This window comes from Gopherus evgoodei, chromosome 5 (assembly GCF_007399415.2).
Source record: "Gopherus evgoodei ecotype Sinaloan lineage chromosome 5, rGopEvg1_v1.p, whole genome shotgun sequence".
Classification (NCBI taxonomy): domain Eukaryota; kingdom Metazoa; phylum Chordata; order Testudines; family Testudinidae; genus Gopherus; species Gopherus evgoodei.
This window is the reverse complement of record NC_044326.1, coordinates 108,515,203-108,535,127: the sequence shown is the minus strand read 5'-3', so window position 1 is coordinate 108,535,127 and position 19,925 is coordinate 108,515,203. Positions and strand designations below refer to the sequence as shown.

At 41.9% G+C, this 19,925-nt stretch overlaps 1 protein-coding gene across 1 annotated transcript in view; it reads right to left on the bottom strand.

Moving 5' to 3' along the window:
* Positions 1-19,925, bottom strand: part of METAP1 (methionyl aminopeptidase 1) — a 38,422-nt gene that overhangs the window by 3,749 nt on the left and 14,748 nt on the right. The window contains exons 3-9 of the mRNA XM_030564415.1: positions 16,858-16,970; positions 15,285-15,345; positions 13,921-14,012; positions 13,096-13,179; positions 7,122-7,260; positions 3,672-3,803; positions 1,842-1,985 (exon numbers count right to left, since the gene is read on the bottom strand). Of these exons, the coding sequence (XP_030420275.1) occupies positions 1,842-1,985; positions 3,672-3,803; positions 7,122-7,260; positions 13,096-13,179; positions 13,921-14,012; positions 15,285-15,345; positions 16,858-16,970 (765 nt within the window). The remainder of the gene's footprint in view (positions 1-1,841; positions 1,986-3,671; positions 3,804-7,121; positions 7,261-13,095; positions 13,180-13,920; positions 14,013-15,284; positions 15,346-16,857; positions 16,971-19,925) is intronic.

The window sequence follows — 19,925 nt, the reverse complement described above, 5'->3', positions numbered from 1 at the left end:
AATAAAAATTCAAAGAAAATTTTAAAATGTCAATTTGTTTCCATCATTGTTGATACTCCCCCGAGCAATGTGATATACAAAAGTCAAGAGGGGATGAGATTCAGATAATCTTGCTGTCCAGAGGAGACATGGCAACAAACAGTTCTTTTGTGTTTACTTTGGCAAGTAAAGAGTCATTCTGTTACATATTATTTTTGAATTACATTTTATTTAGCTAAGATGTTAGCAGAGATTTTCAAAGCAGTATAGGGATTTAAGTATATTAATAAAGTTTGAATAGAGAAGTATCAATTTTAATGGAAGTGTTATGTCTAAGTCACCTACATGGCTTTGAAAAATTTCAACCATTATTTCTTCAGACTGATTTACTGAATATAGTACAGTATATCTTTCTTACACTAAAAGAGGTTTCCCTTTATCCTGATCATGTGCTGCTGTTGCATGCTACAAGCAATTACGCTAAGCCTTCACCCTTTTGTCTCTGTACCAGTTTCATCCTCTTGTTGTAGATTTTTCCTCTAATCTTGTTCAGCAGAGTTTGAGGACTAAATTGGGTGGTTTTGGTGGGTTCCTCCCCCCCTTAAAAAAATACATCTATTTGAGTTTAGCCAGAAAGAATGGCCACTCCACTCTTTTCTCGTTAACAGTTCTGCTTTGAATCTTTCCTTTTTGCTTCTGTCACTCACCGAAGCCTAAAGAAAATAATGTCTCTCTCCTCCTCAAAATGAAGTTTGCTTATTGTCTCCATCAAAAAAATTGTCCATTGTCACTAACATCCAGAAATAATTTGTTTTTTGGTTGGTATAAGATGCTTCCTTTTCCACAGAGCCTGGGTATTCACAGAGTTTTATAGGAGAAAACTAAAACAAAAGGGAAGTACTACTTTTCCACCATACCATTAAATGATCTCTTTTTTCACTTCCATTAAAGCTGACATGTTAAGAAGGGCCTGAGCAAGAGGCAGTGACTTCTACGTTATCATCCGTGACAACAACGCAACCATCTCTGTGTGTGATACAGAGCTTGTCAAGAGTAGGAAGCTGAAGGATTTTGGCAGCTATGGGAGAGAAGGTGTCATGTCAGGGGAGCTCAGCAGCTAGAGTGGATTGGAGTTGCTTGTCATTGGAGAACTGGTTGGTTTAAGTGACCTTTGCTTCCCTCCCTCAATTCTCCACTGGTCTTTCAAGTTCTCTCTCTTCCCTACTTTCACTCCTCATTTTACCCCTGCTGTGACTGCAAACCGCTGGCTGGTGCACTGTCATCTTCCAAACTGAGTCCAGCTGTGCCAGCCTCTGACATCCCTCCCCGTCACTGAATTTTGGTACACACTGGCGTGCAGTGAAATCTGCTGTTCCAAATCTCAGAGCACACCACATCACACAGTAATTCAAGTGGAGATAAAGGGATCCAAAACAGATACAGCTACCACAGCAGCCCAAACTTGATGATCATGGCTCTAGGTCACCAGCAGTAAGTGGGGTACTGGTTACAGCAATTGCACCACTGGGAATGAAATTCCAAGTTTCAGCTCAACCCTATCCATTCCAAATAGCCAACACTAAGAAAACTGAGTAACTGAATCAACAAAATTGTGAATGGTCATGTGGTAAGCTGTCACTCATCCACCACAGCTAGGGTCCACCATTCCCCACCCTTCAAAGCAGATGCACATTGGCTCAGCTTGTTCATAACATACTTTAAATCCAACATTCAAGAAATCACTCTGTAAATACAAAGATCCAAAGTGACAGCCTGTCAAGCCATGTGCACAACCTTAGTATGAGAGGAACAAAAGTTAAACATGTTTATTCATCACTAGCAGATAACTGAACAATACTCACTGGCATAATGTGGCACATTGGGAGCAGTATGGAAAAGCTTATGGATCCCATGCCCACAGTAGCTCCGAACAACTGAAAATCCATTTGCTTGGGCGTGTTTCTGAATAATATTTCCCAGCTCTCGATATCGAACACCAGGTTTTACTGCAAGATAAGACATGCACCATTTTAAAAAGAGCCCTCCTTCAACACATTTTACCATCTACTTCGTACAGGCAAAGGTTTCCACCTGCATTTCTCTATAGAATAAGATTCCAGGATTGCCACTCTGTCTAGGCATCACTCTGTAGCCTAGAATGTCTCGTGAGTCAGTGTGAAGTGATGGAAACAGCTACAAGTGTGGCGTAGGGCTCCTTTTTTAGAATATGACCAGGTACAAGCATCACTGGGATTCACAGTCTGTTACCGTCCAATTTTTAAGTTCTCAGCCATTTTTTACACATGACTTTATGAATTATACCAGTGTGACAACACAGGCTTTCAGCTACCAGTAGCTATATAATAGCAATAGCCGGTATGTCCATCTGCCATTGTGCACAGCCTCTTGCACCATAGAGCATTAAATATAATTCAACAGAAGCTCAGTGTGCAAATGAGCTGAGTCTGAGTTGGAAGAGAAGACCAAAGGGGGCGTTGTCTGCTGTTGTCTCAGTCTCACACAGAGGAAGACAAATGAGAGATAAAGAGGGAAATACCTCCTCCATCAAAAAATGAATTTTTCATAAACACAAGCTCCTGTCTTAAAGGAACATAGTTGAAATCAACTAGATTTCAAAAGTAAGAGTTCAAACTTGTCTGAGACACTACACCTGCCCCTGAGTTCCCCAGACAATTTTTGTGGGCTTAGCAATCACATTTTCCTATTAAAAAACAAAACAAAAACAAAAAAACCTCTCTGTATTGTTGCTAGGTAAAAGACCCACACAAACAACAAGAGAATCCAATTGTACACATAGTGCTGTCAGGTACACAAAATAAACAATGAAAAAACAGAAGAAATGTCTCTCTAATCTCATTTTAGATGTTAGTTGTAACAGTAACAGATAAAAACATTCATTCAGGAGTATAAATTTAAATTTGACTCTGTCTCTAGCAGTCCACATGAGGCAGAAAGTTAAGCAAACAAAATGGTTTGGAATAATTATTTTGAGCATTTTTAAAAGAGAGAGATTCAATATATATTTCTCAGAGAACAAATTTAACTAGAACTCTATCCTGTTAGAGGTGTGGGGGGGGGGAGAGAGAAGCCCTGCTAAACCCATCTGGAGGCCCATCACTGAGACAGCTTACAGGTGCAGGCTCCCAGTTAGTAAATTAATAGCACTATCAAGTTATAAAACCAATTTTCTTCACTTTTCAAATGGTGCTTTTTGTTATATGAGTTGATAAAGAATATGTATTGTTGGGGGAGGGGAGTTATAAAATTACCCCCTCCTGGGTTTCCCAAAGCATCCGGTGCGCTCTATCTTTTTTCTAGACTGTGAGCAACTCAGGTCTAGGACTCTTATTTATCTTGCAGAGAATCAAATACATGTTAGCATGCAACAAACAACAGTGTCATATATATGGATCAGTTAATCAAATAGAGATTATTACTGCTTCTCCTTGTCAATACTCATTGCAAATAAACATTGCAACAACCATCAAAAGAAACTAAAATACAGTATTTTAAGAGTGACTCTGCTTTGTACAGATAAGCATATTCTACTAGCAACATGCAGTGAGTACAGTTCTGTAACAGTAGTAATTCCTAAGTATTAGTTCACACAAGAGTTCTAATATTGAAAATTAATATAGCATTACACCTTAGGCTTCAGCAATAGTACTTACCTGCATCGATTGCTTGCATTAGGCACTCATAAGTTGTCTGAACTAGTTTCCTTGCACCCTCATCAACTTCCCCAACATAAAACGTCTCATTCAGATCCCCATGATAACCATTGCGATATATAGTGATATCCACTGCAAAGAACATCAGAGAGAGAAAACTTCTCAATTCCTGGCCCTTGTTTTTCACAATAGTAATTAAATACAAAGTACTGTTGCAATGCTAGAGTTACATGTCCAAGTGCTCAGAAATAAGAACATTCCAAAACTCCAGTAACACTGACTTGGCCACACTATCCATATTATAGATTTTATGGTATGAATTAATAAGTGTTATGTAGTTAAATTGTTCATATTAACAAAGGCTGAAGGAAAACGTAAGTGCAATACTGCCATAGCAAGCTTATTTCTGAGTGCTTGATTTAACAACCTTAAATGTTGCTGAAACACATTTTTTTTGTTTAATTTAAACGGAGGAGGAACGTATTCAACATACACACCTGAGGGACACATTGGGGTTCCAAAACGGTATGGTGGGCCAGGTAGGGAAGGCTGTGACTCCCCAACCAACCTGGCCCCCATGCCCTATCTGCCCCCTCCCACTTCCTGCCCTGACTGCCCCTTGTAGAACACCCAACCCATCTACCCCCCCCGTTCCTTGTCCCCTAACCGCCCCCTCCTGGGACCTCCTGACCCTAACCGTGCCCCCAGAACCTCTGTCCCATCCAACCACCCCCTGCTCCCTGTTCCCTGACTGCCCCCAGGGACCCCGGCCCCTTATCCAATCCCCCCACTCCAAGCCCCCTTACATGCTGCTCAGAGCAGCACATCTGGCAGCTGCACCGCCAGCCGGAGCCAGCCACGCTGCCGTGGAGCCCAGCTGGAGCTTGTAGCCCCACCGCCCAGAGTGCTGGCAACATGACGAGCTATGGCTGTGGGGGAGGAGGGACAGCAGGGGAGGGGCCGGGGACTAGCCTCCCTGGCCGGGAGCTCAAGGGCCAGGCAGGATGGTCCCACAGGCCAGATGTGGCCAGCGGGCTGCAGTTTGCCCACCTCTGCCTTAGAATCTCTTGCATCTCTGCCAGACTCCAAAATTTAAGTAGCAGTGCAATATCCCTACCTTTTAGCCCATTGTAAGTAATTTCTACTGTGCAAGCTCAGTACATAATTTTTAAACTGTCACCTCTTTGTTAAATCAAACCCCATAGTCCTTAATGAGCACTAAAAGCATGTCTTCACTGCAAAGCGTAAGTAAAAATACCCATGACTAGCTTGAAACTAGCAAGCATGAATAACAACAGTAGTGAAGATGTGGCAGCACAGGCTTTAACACAGGCTAGCAACCTGATAATACCCAAGCAGCTATCCTAACTTCAAGCCTGTGCTGCCACATCTTTACTACTATTGTTAAAGGTGCTACTTATATTAAAGCTAGCATAGGTCTCCCTACCTGTGCTACAATCACACCTTTACTTGCAATCAAGACATACCCTAAATCCATGCCAAATCACAAAGTTCAGTTATTTTTGCTGTAGTCCTGTCCAAGACAGTGTGAATGGAAACTTTATTTGAATGGGAAAAGTATATACTAAAAAAATGTTTACTAAATTTAAATTTTGACAGAGACAGACCGTGGAAGTTTTCAGCCCCAAATGGGGAATGTTTCAGAAAGTTACGAGCGTGTGAAAAGAGTTATGTATGAGAATTATTTTGCAACAGTGATTACGGCAGGTATCTGTGAAGAACAAGGGAACGAACTGCAATAATGTATCAATACTGTATGGGATCTGACTGTGGCTATATGACAACTATATTAATGACTGGAATGTTTACTAGGTGCATATGTTGGTTTAGTTTAATAGCAGAGTTGTGGGAAACTAGCTGGACAGTATCACAATGGATCCACGTAATCAACCTCTCAGTAAGCTTTTTGGGAGTCATTAAACCAACGCCTGAGCTTTTAGCTGCAAAGATGTTACTTCCAGGTGCCAGCCAAGTTATAGACTGGTCTTCCCCGTGCTGAGAGCCAACGGATCAAAAGGACTTTAAACAGTTAAAAAAAAAAAAAAAAAAAAAAGTCACTCTCTGTCCATAGGGGGAAGACAGTTGTCAAGTAGCTGTTCCCTGGCAACAGACTGACACACAATTGCCCTTGGAGGTCTGGAGAAGTCAGGCCTTCCCAAACTTCCACAGGGACGGTAAGCTTTAGGAAAGACAGACATGCATGTAGTCCTTTTAGTATTTTAAAACCCCTTTTCTTTTATTTTATGTTTTATTCCTACTACTAAGACTGAACAATACTTTGATTTAAGAAAGCTCTTTTGGGTCACTGTATTTACTACTGATCACATCTCCCAAAGGGAAACTTGCAGGTGCCAAACCCAGTCAGGCCTTCTGGCGAAACACAGTTGTTCCACACAAGGCTGAAGCCTGGGGCCTGAGCGGAAGAGTTCCACCCCAAGAAAGGGGCAGGCACGAGGCCCGATACTATGGGGCTGTACTCAGAAACCAGAGAAAGGAGACAGAGATACAGCTAGCCCTGTCACCGCGACAGTATCCATCAAATATCATTGTACATTTATGTTATGCTCTTCAACCCAAAATGATCCAAAATTGCTATACAAACAAAATTAAACAGAAACCCAGGCCCCCATACAGGAAACATCTGGGCATGCACTTAACCATATACACACAAGTAGCCCACGTGAGAACCGGAGATGAAAAGGTCTATGAACAAAAGTGAAACTGGCTTCATTTATTTTCATTGTCAAAGCTAAGAAAAAATGCAAAAAGTAAACATTAAAAAATTACTTCTTAAGTACTCCATCCAGCCAAAAGATTCACGGGCCCAGAAGATCACAATCAAAAATATTGCACTTAGACTGCAAGCTCCTCTGGGAAAGGACTTGCCATTTTGTGTCTCTATAAAACACCCTGAGCCACTAGGATGCTATACAATAGACATAACATGATAATAACTATGATCAAAAACCATCCTACTAACAATTTATCCCAAACTAATCAAGGATACTAATTTCTACCATTAAAACAGTCAATGTACCATCATTTTGTTTTGTGTTTGTACAGTGCCTGGCACAATAGGTTTCTGATCCATGACTGGGACTCCTGGGCACTATCACAATAAATAATAATAAATAATATATATGATAATTAAAAAGCTGTTAAAATTGTTTTTTTGTCCAACTCTAATTAGTTTAAATTTTACGCAATCCATGAATTTGTAAACGTAACAAAAAAGCTAACTAATGAGTAAAGAAAGCTAAACGTAACAAAAAAGCTAACTAATGAGTAGAGAAAAAAAACATGCTTGAAGAAATAACTTCCAACCACGATGTGCGATCCTAAATCAAAACTTTGCCCCACTGAGTGTTTCAGCTCTAAAGACTAGATGCAAGTAGAGCTGTTGAAAAGTTTGACTTTTACATCACCTACCATTAACAATATCACCCTCTTGCAATGGCCGCCTGTCAGGAATTCCATGGCAGATCACTTCATTCACTGACGTACAGCATGACTTAGGGAAATTATAATAATTCAGCGGGGAAGGATAGCAGTTCCTTGCAATGCAGGCCTAAAACAGATTTCGAAAACATGCACATATTACACTTTAGATTAGCAAAGACATTCGTAAAGGAGTAGAACAGATTTGCAGTATGGCTGATATTTTAAATTCTCTCTGTATTAGCAGCGATGCTTGAAAATATTTCCTCAAATACTTTTTCCCCTCAATTTGTGTAGACTCCTGACATGCTCGCTCTCAGTTTAGTTTAGTTTGTTTTTTTATTTTTTGCATTTCCTCTCAATATTGACAGTATGAAACAAGCTTCATTTATTTTCTTTTGTTTATAGCCATTTTCACTTCCAGTTATCAATGCTGCAATGTCTGGGTTGTTAAATATCTCGTAGGCATATTTATTAGTTTAAAAGCTAACTATTTTGGAGTGGGTGCTTTTTTAAACAATGGAAATATTTCGGCTAGTCTACAGCTTTATAACATTTTAATTTTACAAAAAGTAAAGGCTGAACAAAATTTAAGTTGGCAGCATGCCTTTAAAACTTTTTTTTAAATTACCTAACTTCTTTTGTCTTTCTCTAACAGTTGAAACGTTCTATACAGACACAGTCTTCACTGATAAGTTAGGTCAAAGGAAGCCACCGTAAATTGACCTGTTAATGTATGCGTCTACACTAATGGGTCCTTTACGCCGACCTAAGACTTGGGCCTTGTCTACCCACAAATTTTCATCAGTTTAATTAAGTCTGTAATCCACCTTGGGAGAGGCATAGCACTAAGTTCGATTTTCATAGGTCAACTGCAAGGTAGTGCAGACACAGCGTTGTGTAATTCAATTTAATTGGCCCCCAGGTGGTGTTCCACAATGCTCATCTGTGAGCCCTCTAGAGATCATTCTCAGCTCTGTTGCACTGCAGCCAGGTACACAGGAAACAGCTCCTCCCCTGCTAAAGCCCCAGGAATTTTTGATTTCCCATTTCCAGTTTGATCAGCCTTGGACACATGCCAGCTTGAGCACAGCTGATTATGGAGACTACACACCCCAAATGCGCTCCAGCCTGGTCTGCACAGGAGGTGGTGGATCTCATCACTGTGTGGGGAGAAGAGTCTGTGCAGGAAGAGCTCCAATCCAGCAGAAGAAAAGCTGACATCTATGCAATGATTGCTTAGGGAATGGGGGGAGAAGGGCTACACGAGGGACACACAGCAGTGCCGTGTGAAAATAAAAACTTAGCCAAGCATACCAGAAGGCAAGGGAGGCGAACAGTCGTTCTGGTGCTGACCCCCACACATGCCAGTTCTACAACGAGCTGCATGCGATTCTTGGGGGTGACCCTACCAGCACCCCCACAAACAAAGTGGACACCTCACCGGTGTGAAAGTCTAGAGACAACAAGGAGGATGATATGGTGGATGAGGAAGAGGAAGATGGGAAACAGGTAAGCAGTGTATCCATTCTCCCAGAGAGTCAGGAAATATTTTTAACCCTGGAGACCTGTGGGTCACAGAACATCACAGCGGCTAACCGTGATGCTGGGGAAGGCACCTCTGGTGAGTATACAGTTACAATCAAAGTCCAGTTAAACTTTAGCGGGCACACACATTCAGTGGAATTGCATGTTTACTGTGAAGAAAAAGTGAGGTGCTGTGGTTCTCTGCTTACAAGAGGGCCCTCTAGCTATGCAGAGGTTAGCCCCTGGAAAAGACTGTTTATGTGGACTGGGATAGCCTGGGAATCCTCCATGGATATCTCTAGGAAACTTTCATGGAGATACTCTGCAATCCTTTGCAGAAGGTTTCTGGGCAGGGCAGTCTCATTTCTTCCACCATGGTAGGACACTTTCCCATGCAACTCCTGAATTAATTCTGCTGGCATCCTTGCGGTACACAGCGTAGCAGCGTAAGGACCGGGTCTATACCCAGACACTTGCAGCATCTCCTTCCTTTCCGCCTCTGTTACCCTCAGGAGACTGATATCACATAGGGTCACCTAGGGAAGTTCTCATTAAAAGTGCTCTTACAAGGACGAAGGGGAAGGGGAGGGCACGTAGAAACCCCACACACACACACACATTCCAGATCACCAAACCACACTGCCGCTAATGTGCCTTTACTGTGCTCAGCATGGGTCAGCAAGTAGTTTAGAGTGGCTGATACAGGACTGGGGTCCCACATGAGAGATTCTGCAATTTGGGAGTGAAAACATTTCCCCTCTCTTCCCTCCCTGCCCTGTTTTTAAACAGCTTCCCATGGTGCTACGGGAAAGACTGATTGTTCAACTAGCTATCTCTGCTCCCGCCATGAGCCTGCCATAAACTTCATTAAAAGTGCAGTCACCTTCGGGGAGGTGGGGAAGAAGCGCTACTCACCATGGCTGGAGCAGCAAAATGGCACAGTGAATGGTTACAGAGTCTGATTATGTTACGGCTTGCACCTAGTGTAATAAGGTTGTTTGTTTTTATGGAAATGGCCTTACTATGAAAACATTTTATTCATGTACAATGGCTCCTTTTTTTATCCCCCATGACTGACAGCTGGAAATATGTCCTTTGGGGTGTCATCAACAACTGAAAGCAGACTTTCGCTGATTAGAAGGAGGAGAAAACACAGGACATGTTCACTGAGATAACGAACGCCTCTGGGACAGCTGACACAGAGCTGAAAGCGTGGAGGATTTCACTGTCCAAGAAGTTGGACATGGACATGGAGAGCAGGAAAACTTGCAATGAGAGAGCGTGCAGCACAGGATGAGATGCTTCAGATGATGAGGGACCAAGCAGACATGTTGAGGCGTCTGGTTGAACTGCAAGAACAGAAGCAGGGGGGTAGAGTCCGTCTGCAGATCCTGGTGGACAGGCAGCCAGCATTGCCTGGTGCAGAATCACCCTCCCTAAAGCATTCCATGAGGCATGGGAGAAAAGTCCATTATCCCCTTCACTTAACTCAGGGGGAGGGTTCAAGGAACAGAAGGCGCCCATTCACAGACCTTTGATGGTCTGAAATGTGGTGTTATGTTACACAGTTGAAAATGTTTCTCCCATTCCAACTTTACAACCCCTTTTCCCCAAGATTACCTTTTTTCCCCCTGTTCTCCCTCTTTACTTATGCTTGTTAAATAAAGTAAATAGATTCACGAAATAATTGTTCTTTATTGAGTAGAAGCAGTGGGCTTAGGCGGGGGGCGGTGGCTTTACAGGGACAGTGATACAAGCCAGGTGAAGGTTTGAGAAAGCACAATGCAGTCAAGCAGCTCACATTACTGTGACTCATTACTGAAATGGCTTTTCAAAGCCTTGCGGATATGCAGCGCCCCCTGCTGTGCTCTTCTTATTGCCCTGGAGTCTGGCTGCTCAAAAATGGCTCCCAGGTGATCTGTCTCAACTGCCCACCCCTGTGGAGAAGCTTCCCCCTTTTTTCCCCCACAGATATCATGGAGCATACAGCAGGAAGCTATAACCACGGGTATGTTCTCCTCACTAAGGTCCAGCCTTGTTAATAGATTTCTCCAGCGCCCCTTCAAACGACCAAAGGCACATTCAACCACCATTCAGCACTTCCTGAGCCTGTAGTTGAACCGTTCCTTACTGCTGTCCAGACGGCTTCTGTATGGCATCATGAGCCATGGGAGGAAGGGGTAGGTGGGGTCCCCCAGGATAACTACAGGCATTTCAACATTGCCAAGGTTCATTTTGTGGTCTGGAAAGAAAGTCCCGGATTGCAGCTTTTTGAACAGACCTGAGTTCCTAAACATAAGCGCATCATGAACCTTTCCCGACCATTCTATGTTGATGTTGATGAATTGCACCGTGATCCACCAGCACTTGCAACACCACTGAAAAGTATCCCTTTTGATTTATGCACTCTTTGGCAAGGTGGTCTGGGTGCCAAGATGGGGATATCTATCGCCCCACCGCAATTAAGGAACCCCATCACGGCAAAACCATTCACTATGTCCTGCACATTTCCCAGACTCACTACCCTTCGTAGCAGAAGTGGCTTAATGGCCCTGCACACTTGGAGCACAGCAGTTCCCACAGATGATTTACCTACTCCAAATTGATTCCCTCGACTGATAACTGTCTGGCATTGCAAGCTTCCAAATAGTGATTGCCGCCCACTTCTCCACTGTCAGAGCATCTGAACCACAGGGGAGGGGAAACTGCACAAAGTTCCTGGAATGTGGCCTTCCACATTCAAAAGTTCTACAGCCATTGCTCATCCTCTCATACCTGCAAAACGATGCGGTCCCACCAGTCAGTGCTTGTTTCATGGGACCAGAAACGGTGCTCAGAGTGCAGCTGCTCTGCAACTGCCAGCAGCAACTGTGAATTGTTTTTTTCAATGGCTTGCAGCCAGGGCTGTTTGTAGAACAGCACTATGTTCCGCGCAGTGGACCCTACTTTGGCTCTGGAAATACTGCAGGAGAAGGCACGAAGTGTTTGAGATGCTCACAGCAAGAGTGCACAACTGAGCAGGCTTCATGCTTATGGGGTTATGGCCTCCACGCAGCAGTTTTAAGGTGCAAAAACCACTGTGGTGTTTGCCGTTGATATGAGGGAGGGAGCACTGGATCATGGGATGCCAATGCAATGTTCTCATTCTCCCCTGCAACAATGTTTTGGTCCCATGAGGAATTGCACAAACTTTCCAAAACACACTGTGACAAGTTACACTTTGGGAAAGCTACTCATGATGCACTGCTAGTGAGAACGCACTCCGACTTAATTAAAGAGGGGGAGGGATAGCTCAATGGTTTGACCATGGACCTACTAAACCGAGGGTTGTGTGTTCAATCCTTGAGGGGGCCACTTAGGGATCTGGAGCAAAAATCTGTCTGGGGATTGGTCCTGCTTTGAGCAGGGGCTTGGACTAGATGACCTCTTGAGGTCCCTTTCAACACTGATATTCTATGATTTAGAGGCTTGGAATCAAATTAGATAAAGTCGACTTAATTTTGTAGTGTAGACAAGCACAATGTAACTCTGGAAAAATAAAATTGCTCCTGAAACAGTTATTAACCCTATTAACAATACTCACTGCTATCAGTTGGTTCTATGCAAGGCCAGCCCACCACTAATGTTTTTTGCCTCTGATAATTTACATGCTAGCTGCTCCTATTGAAAATTTTAAGAGTAAGGTAGTTTCATCCCTGTTAAACCATATTAAACATGAATCTTCAGGAGCGCTCAGCATCCTCCACTCCTCTCAGCTCAAATCAGTTTGTTCCCTCTTGCTCTTGGCCCAGCTGCCCTAAATGCAGATAGCAAAGTAGCTAACATAACGCTTCTCCGCATCAGCTAATTGTATCCGACATTACAAGATCTGCGGGAACTGCTGCACACTTTGTAAACTCCACAGTAACCCTGGCCCCAATATAAACAAATTCTTAAGTGGACTTTATGAAAACCATAAAATCAAAATAACTTAGAACTTAAGCCCTCATCCAGCAAAGCACTTACTAGACTTAAAGTATTTTGCTGGATTTGGGCCTTAATTTGCCTGAATTGTACCCGGCAGCTGGTTCCAAAGCAGGGGAGGCTAGTGGGTCAACATGAGCTATATTCATGGATTCTGCATAACAGTCAGCTCCATCCCTGTTCTCTTAAGCTCCCCAGTGTGATTCCTGGTAAGGGACCTTTGGTGCCTCTACATTTGGGGTGGGGTTCGGAGTTTTAAATGTAACATTCTGGCTATGTAAATGTTGTAATATCTATTACCTAGTAGCTTTAAAGTGAGAGGGAGTGAGGTTTTTTTAAGCTGGAAGTTGAAGGTAGTTTGGAAATACAGAAAATCAGATGGACATTTTGGCAGTAACACACACCACATAGTCCTACCAAATAGAAGGGATAAAAGAGCACATACAAATCCAAAGGTATGTTAAAGTAGCCTTACTAGATGAACGGCATGATCTATTTCTTCGGTAGTTATGCCTGGTTTCACCATCATGGCAGCAACATCCAACACTTCTCTAGCAAGCTGTAAGTGAGAGATCAGGAACTACTTACTCAAAAATATACACAGCCTAAGTAACTAGAGTACTGAGTAACCCCCAAGGGAGGAGCAGTCAATCTCCTGTGCATACAGCTAGGGTGCTAGGATGAAAGGGAAAATTAGGACTTTTGGAAATCAATGGGACTTGTACTTCTAAATCACTCAGACACCTTTGAAAATCCCACTCTCTGTTTATAATTAATTGGACATAGAATCCTGCCAAGTGAAATGAACCACTTAATTAAACCTGGCAGTTATTATCAATAAACTAATTACAATTGGAAAGTTCTTATTCAACACATCTACTTATTTTGGAGGCTCCTAGTCCTGTTAGCACCACCAACAACTATTGTAGGGCGGGGGGGGGAGAATTCTGTTCTCACTTATACATTATCAACAGAATTATTGGCTAAGTTCTCATTGTAGAATCTTTGTTACTGGATATATCAGAGCCAGAAAGCAGCCAGCTTGACTTTCAGATCTCAGGTTGATTCTGCAGTGGTGACAGGTAGAAAAATTATCTTTTCACTTGCAAAATAAGCTAATTTAATCTGGAGTTGCTGGGAGAGAAACAGAGGCAGAAGCATGTCAATTTTAGTCAGTAACTTTTCAGAGTATAACTGCACTTTCAAATTTCATACCCTTATGGAGAATCGTCATAAACTAGTGAAATCACAAGTTGTCTACATTTATGAAGAGCATACACATTCTGTAAAACAAACTCACCCTACACACTAATCGCATCCCTTCTATATCTTCAGAGGAAAGGATTTTTATTTGAGAAGTTCCTTTAAGTGCCTGTTCTGATTCAGACATGCCTTAAAAAAAAAAAAAAGATTATATTTAGGGTCAATTTACACACACACACACACACACACACACACACACACACACACACACACACACACTCTCTCTCTTAACGTACTTAAGGTAATACAAATGTACCTCTTTTCAACAAACAAATTGACAATAAACTCATCAGTCAAGGCAACATTAACATCTGACCAACCTCAAATTCACATGCCTTCCCACACGAACTCCCCAGGTCCTCATCTCCACACAAACTCTCATCCATTTCCAGCATACCATCATCCATAATGCCCACAGCCAATTACTCAAAGTCTTGCTCAAACACACAACTCCAACATTAGATGTTTTAAGGAAACAGACCTGTCTGTCTATTGGTAAAATATAATAATATTGCAAAGGGTGGAGTTAAGGCTATATGTTTGCATGTGACTGAAGAACTGGTTACAAGCTAGTTGAATGAATAATTTTCTACAGGAGGCAGAGAGCATTACAAAGGCTTCTGATAGCAGCTAACATTGTAAAAATTGCTGTACCCATCCAATGGAAAAGTGTTCAACTTATTCCCATTGTGACTTTGTGCCACATCACAGTTTTACAATTTCAGTTAAAAATAATGACTATCAAAATCAATACTTCATATTATTTTGATATTTAGTTTAACACAAATAATTTAAGTTTGTCTAAGGTTTAATAATGGCTTCTAATATTTTTTTTTAATTGTCTAACATTAACTTATTAACATTTTCTAACGTAAAAAAGAAAAAGAATCAAAATAATTGAAGAACCAAATAGGTTTTGAAGACTCTCTCTCTCCATAAGTAAGAGCCTGGCACTAAAATGCCAGGTGTCTTAGTTTGTCCATCTTCTCCAATGATTGCTGGTGAAAAAAACAAGTTATGCAAAAATATCTATAGACCATTTTACAGTACATTTGCAACAGGGACCCTGATGTCACTGGGAGTAATTTTATGGAATAAGTCATGTGAGTCAACTTTTGAAATAACCCTTATGACATGTACTTTGTTATTCAATAAGGCACAGACCTAGTGCTGTATTTTGAGAGAACAGAGTTCAAAATGCATCCGTTTATGACAACTCACTACAAGTTCTGGAGTATCTATGAAACATATGCAACCTTACTGCTGAAAGGATTTTGTCATGAAAGGACTATTAAAGACAAATTCTTCTCTCCAGTTACTTTGTTATAAGAAGTTTTAAGAGTACATGCAGCCTAAATCAACAAAAGCAAAAATTTTTAATTGTGATGCGTTTCAAATTACCTAGTGGGTGATCAGCATAATCTGGTCTCTGAATATAACTTGGCACAGGCCTCGTTGGCATCTAAATGAATCACAATCAAAGCTAGTTAGATTGTAAAAGCAGTTATAGTCATAAAAAAAGCAAAGACACATACATAAAATGTAATACAATTAAACCTGGCAAATCATACTTCTTGCTAATTCCCATGCCGTATGGTTTACACACACACAAATCTCTCTCTCTCTCCATTCATTTTTCAGCAGAGATTTAGTGGTAGAGCACTCTTCCAAAGTCTGCATCCTCGTTGCTTTTATACTACAGAACCTTTAGTAGCCTTCATATAAAAAAAAATCAAACTTCACATGTCGATTTTGAGATGTACTATCCCTGCTGTTTCATAGTGTTTGTTCATTTACTCCAACTTGCAAAGTTCACTAACTGCAGATTGATCCTCCAGTTATTAGTATGAATTAGTGAGATTTTACTGTTTTGTTTAAATAACATCCCTATCCACAGTACACTGAGAAAAACATCAGTAGGATACTTTGGTGAAGCAGGCTACACTACAAGTAAATTAGATAAACAGATGCACAAATAAAATGCTGCTAGGCCACCACGCCTCAATATAAACTGTAATGTATTTTAGAGTATCTGTTTCTTCTCTCCTTTGCATAATTTAGGCTCCAATCTTGCAGACTTAGGCCTTGTCTACCCACAAATTTTCTTCAGTTTAACTAAAGGTGTGTTTTTAAATGATTTAGTAAAACCAGCACAAAATCCTGCGTATACCATCTTTTTCAGTTTAAGAATGGCCTATATAGATTAAGTGTAAATTGATTCATTACCAATTTAAGCTAAACCAAAATAAGCCACTCAAACCAAAATATGAGTGTCTATACAACGTTTTGTTTCACTAAACCAGTTTTTAGACTGATTAAAATTAAGCCAGTGTATCTTTCTCATGTAGACCAGCCATTACACGCAAGCGTAACTTCACCTACCAGGAGTAGTTCCCTTGACTTAGATGAGACTACTCATTGCATAAAGTCAAACACATATACACATTTTTGCAAGATCAGGAGCTTAATTTTTTTATGCTTTGTAGCCATGGGAACAACAGTGTGGTGTTGGCAACAATACTGCTACTGGAGCAAACAGCTCAGATATATCATAAATCCATAACTTTCAATGGGATTTAGATGCATAAATTTGAACATCTACCCCAATATAGTTTCACAAATTTCCAACCAACTTAAGTTTTGTTTATTTGAGGATTTTTAATTATTCTACTTCCTCTCCTTACTCTCCTGCAGTGGGACTAATTTCCAACCTCTAATATTATTTTAACTCATGCATTCCTTATGATTCACTCCTTCCTGTTTTTCCCCATAAAATGTCCCATACTAGACATCTATGAATGGAAAGATCATACTACGTAGTCTTAAAATTTTATATGTTTTATATACACACACACACTTTCTCTGACTGATCAATTGCCAAGGACTTTCCCTTCTCTGACTTCATTGCTGAAAGCATCTGAAAAAAAATCAGATATTACTTCTGCCACTTGTAATAGATAACGTAGCCACTTACTAGGGGATAATGTGGCCTGAGTTTACCAGTATATCGATAACCAGCCCAGGGATCTGTGTTAATGTCACCTTCCACAGTCCAAGATGAAACTTCACGTTTAGCTTTTTCATCTTCTGCAAAATAAAAAATAAAACTAAATTTCAGGATATTGGGACAAAATAACCACCTATTCCAAAAATAAGGAGAGTATGAAAGGTGACTTGAAAAGAAAAACAAACATCTCAATTTGCACCTTTTTTGGGGGGGATGGGGGGAAGGCTTCTTTACAATATTCACAAAGAGAGTCTGAAAGTGTATTTGTTTGTTTTCAAGTTTATTTTCCCTGTTGTTTTTTTTCCCATTAGATATGTAGGTCTTATCTGTTTTTACTCTAAGGAAAATGCAAGGATTTATAGGACAATGATACTGGAAACACCAAGCAAGCGAAATCTAATTACTGAGGGGAAGTGATTTTCATTCAGACTCCCCAATACCCTGTCCTGTGTTTGTTTTTATTAACTCTTGGGATAAAATACATCTCTGCCCCTTCGATTAAGGCAGCGGTTCTCAAACTTTAGCAAGCCGAGGACCCCCATTTTTACTTAAAATTTTTCATGGATCCCCAAACCCATCACTCGGCCCCAGAAACCGCCCCACTCCGCTACTTCCCCACCACAGTGGCATAGCCAGCATGGGATATTTGGGTGGGCAGGCAACTACAGGGGGGCTGGGAGGGCGACCTGCTCCCATCCCTACAGCTGGGCTTGTGGGGGGCCATGGATGGACCTTCTGGCCAGAGGCTTCCCGGGACTTATGGCACGTACCCAGCTCTGGGAGGAAATGCTGCTCTCCAGCACATATGACTCCTGGCTCCCTTCCAGGTCTTACCACCCCATGATCAGGCAGTGCTTTAAAGGGGCTGGGGCTCAGGCTTCTGCGGGGAGCCCTGGGCCCTTTAAATCCCACTGGAGTCCTGCCACCGCTAGTCCGGGGTTGCAGCATTGGGGCTCTCTGGTTATTTAAAGGGCCCAGGCTTCCTAGAGCTCTTTAAATCACCGCCAAAGCCCTGCCACCCCTACCCCAGGACTGCAGAAGCAGGGCTCCGTTGGCAATTTAAAGGGCCTGGGGCTCCCCACGGCGGGAGCCCCAGACCCTTTAAATCACCGCCACAGCCCTGCCGCCCCTACCCCTGGGCTGTGGCAGTGGGGCTCCACCGGCCATTTAAAGGGCCTGGGGCTCCCCGCAGCGTCTGGAGCCCGGACCTCTTTAAATCACTGGAGCCCTGCCACCCCTACCCTGATATAATGGGGTTTCAGCTATAACACGGTAGGGATTTTCGGCTCCCCATGACCGTGTTATAGTGGGGTAGAGGTGTAGTGCAATAAGTTTTCTCCTTCATGCGTAACCCCAAGCTAAAGCAACACAGTTCTTTATCAGTCTGCTAAGAGTGCTGGAGGAGATGACAGGAGTACTAGAGTACCAGAGAGAGAGAAGGAATTTACTCAGGGGTAAGGGAGTAGCCTTGCTGCTACTAGTGACGTGATTCCTTGTTTCTGCTTTCCCATTTTGAGATCTCAGGAGTATGAGAACAGTCTGCCATGGCAATCCCAACGAGTGTCACCGGACTGCTTGTTGTTTCTGTGGATACAGACTAACACAGCTACCCCCTGATACTTGACACCAATTATTTAAGTTCATCAGAGTCTGTGTGTCTAGTGTTTGAGCATCTACCTGAACGATGGCTGATAAACATAAGGCTTTTTGTTCTTTTGGTAAATCCCGCATGGGACAATTTAAAAAAAAACAAAAACAGTTTTCAGGTTTCTGAAAAGCTTTAATATAGTAGCATTTAGAATTATCTTGAATTATCCATTAGAATTCAGTAGTTAGTGGCATCGGGGGAAGGGGAACTGGAAGAGTTAGGACCAGTGAAGAATTGCTCAGGTGCTCTCAGGCCTTTATGCTACCGTAAAGTGAGTAGCTTTACACTGAGCCATCAAAATTGTCACTGACAAGTGGGCAGGAGCACTGAGTGGATTAATTGCACCACTGCATCTAAAATACTTGCATTTCTGGTCTGTACTGCCATTGCAATGGTGCAAAGTGACCCAATACTGAATGCTACTGTGGCAAGAGTTGCCTGGGGAAGAGTCTAAATTAGAAAAATTCATTAGTGTTTTTCTGTGCTGCTTCCAAACAATAAAAACAAATATGACATTTTAGTCTGGGAACAAGACTCTTAGCAAGCTTAAGGTAGGTCACGGGGGGGGGGGGTGTCAAGAGTTTGGCTTCTATCCCTCTCACTTATTTTTAATGCTGATCTCCCATTTATCTATTTCTTTGATGTTGGGTATTTTTCTTCCCTACATTCTTCTAAATGTTGGACTTTTATGAGTAATGCACCCAGTCAGAGCAAATGGATTATAACAGCCAAAGTAGAGCGATTTGAATATATGAAGTATTGTTATTGAGAAATAACCACACAGGCATGTAAATTAGACACCCACAATCCGAGTTCAAGGAACTGCATACACACAAACAACTGTACAGTTGTGGAACATATAAATGAGTTTACACTAGGGAAACTTTGCCAGCCTTTTCCTGCACCAGTGCTACTGATAGAGGAACCTGTAGCGTAGGCCGAGCACATGCATTTCTACTACTGTGCCACCTACTAAAAACTGTGTAACCTGGTTTCACAAAAGCATCCACCACTGGTAGTGCTAATGTAAAAAGATGTTACAGAGCTTTTCTACATACATAAGCACTAAATGTCCAGCATAGCTGTACGCTGATTGGCTGTCTGGGACGTTTCAATTTTAGTATAACCATTCCAACTTTTTTTTTTCCTTGTGCCTCAGGCATTAAAAACACAAAATGCAAAAAGTCTGGCAATATATCACTGCCATAACTCGTTCTCCTTTCTCTGTTGACAGTTTAGCTCTCAGCAGTACTTTGGTCAGACATGGGCGTGGCATGAATAGAAATAAAGAGATTTATATGCCAAAACCCTTTAGTTTTACCTAGATCTATAGTAACAGTTTAGGGCCTAAGCTGAATCTCCAATGTGCAGTGCACGCTGCCAGGTA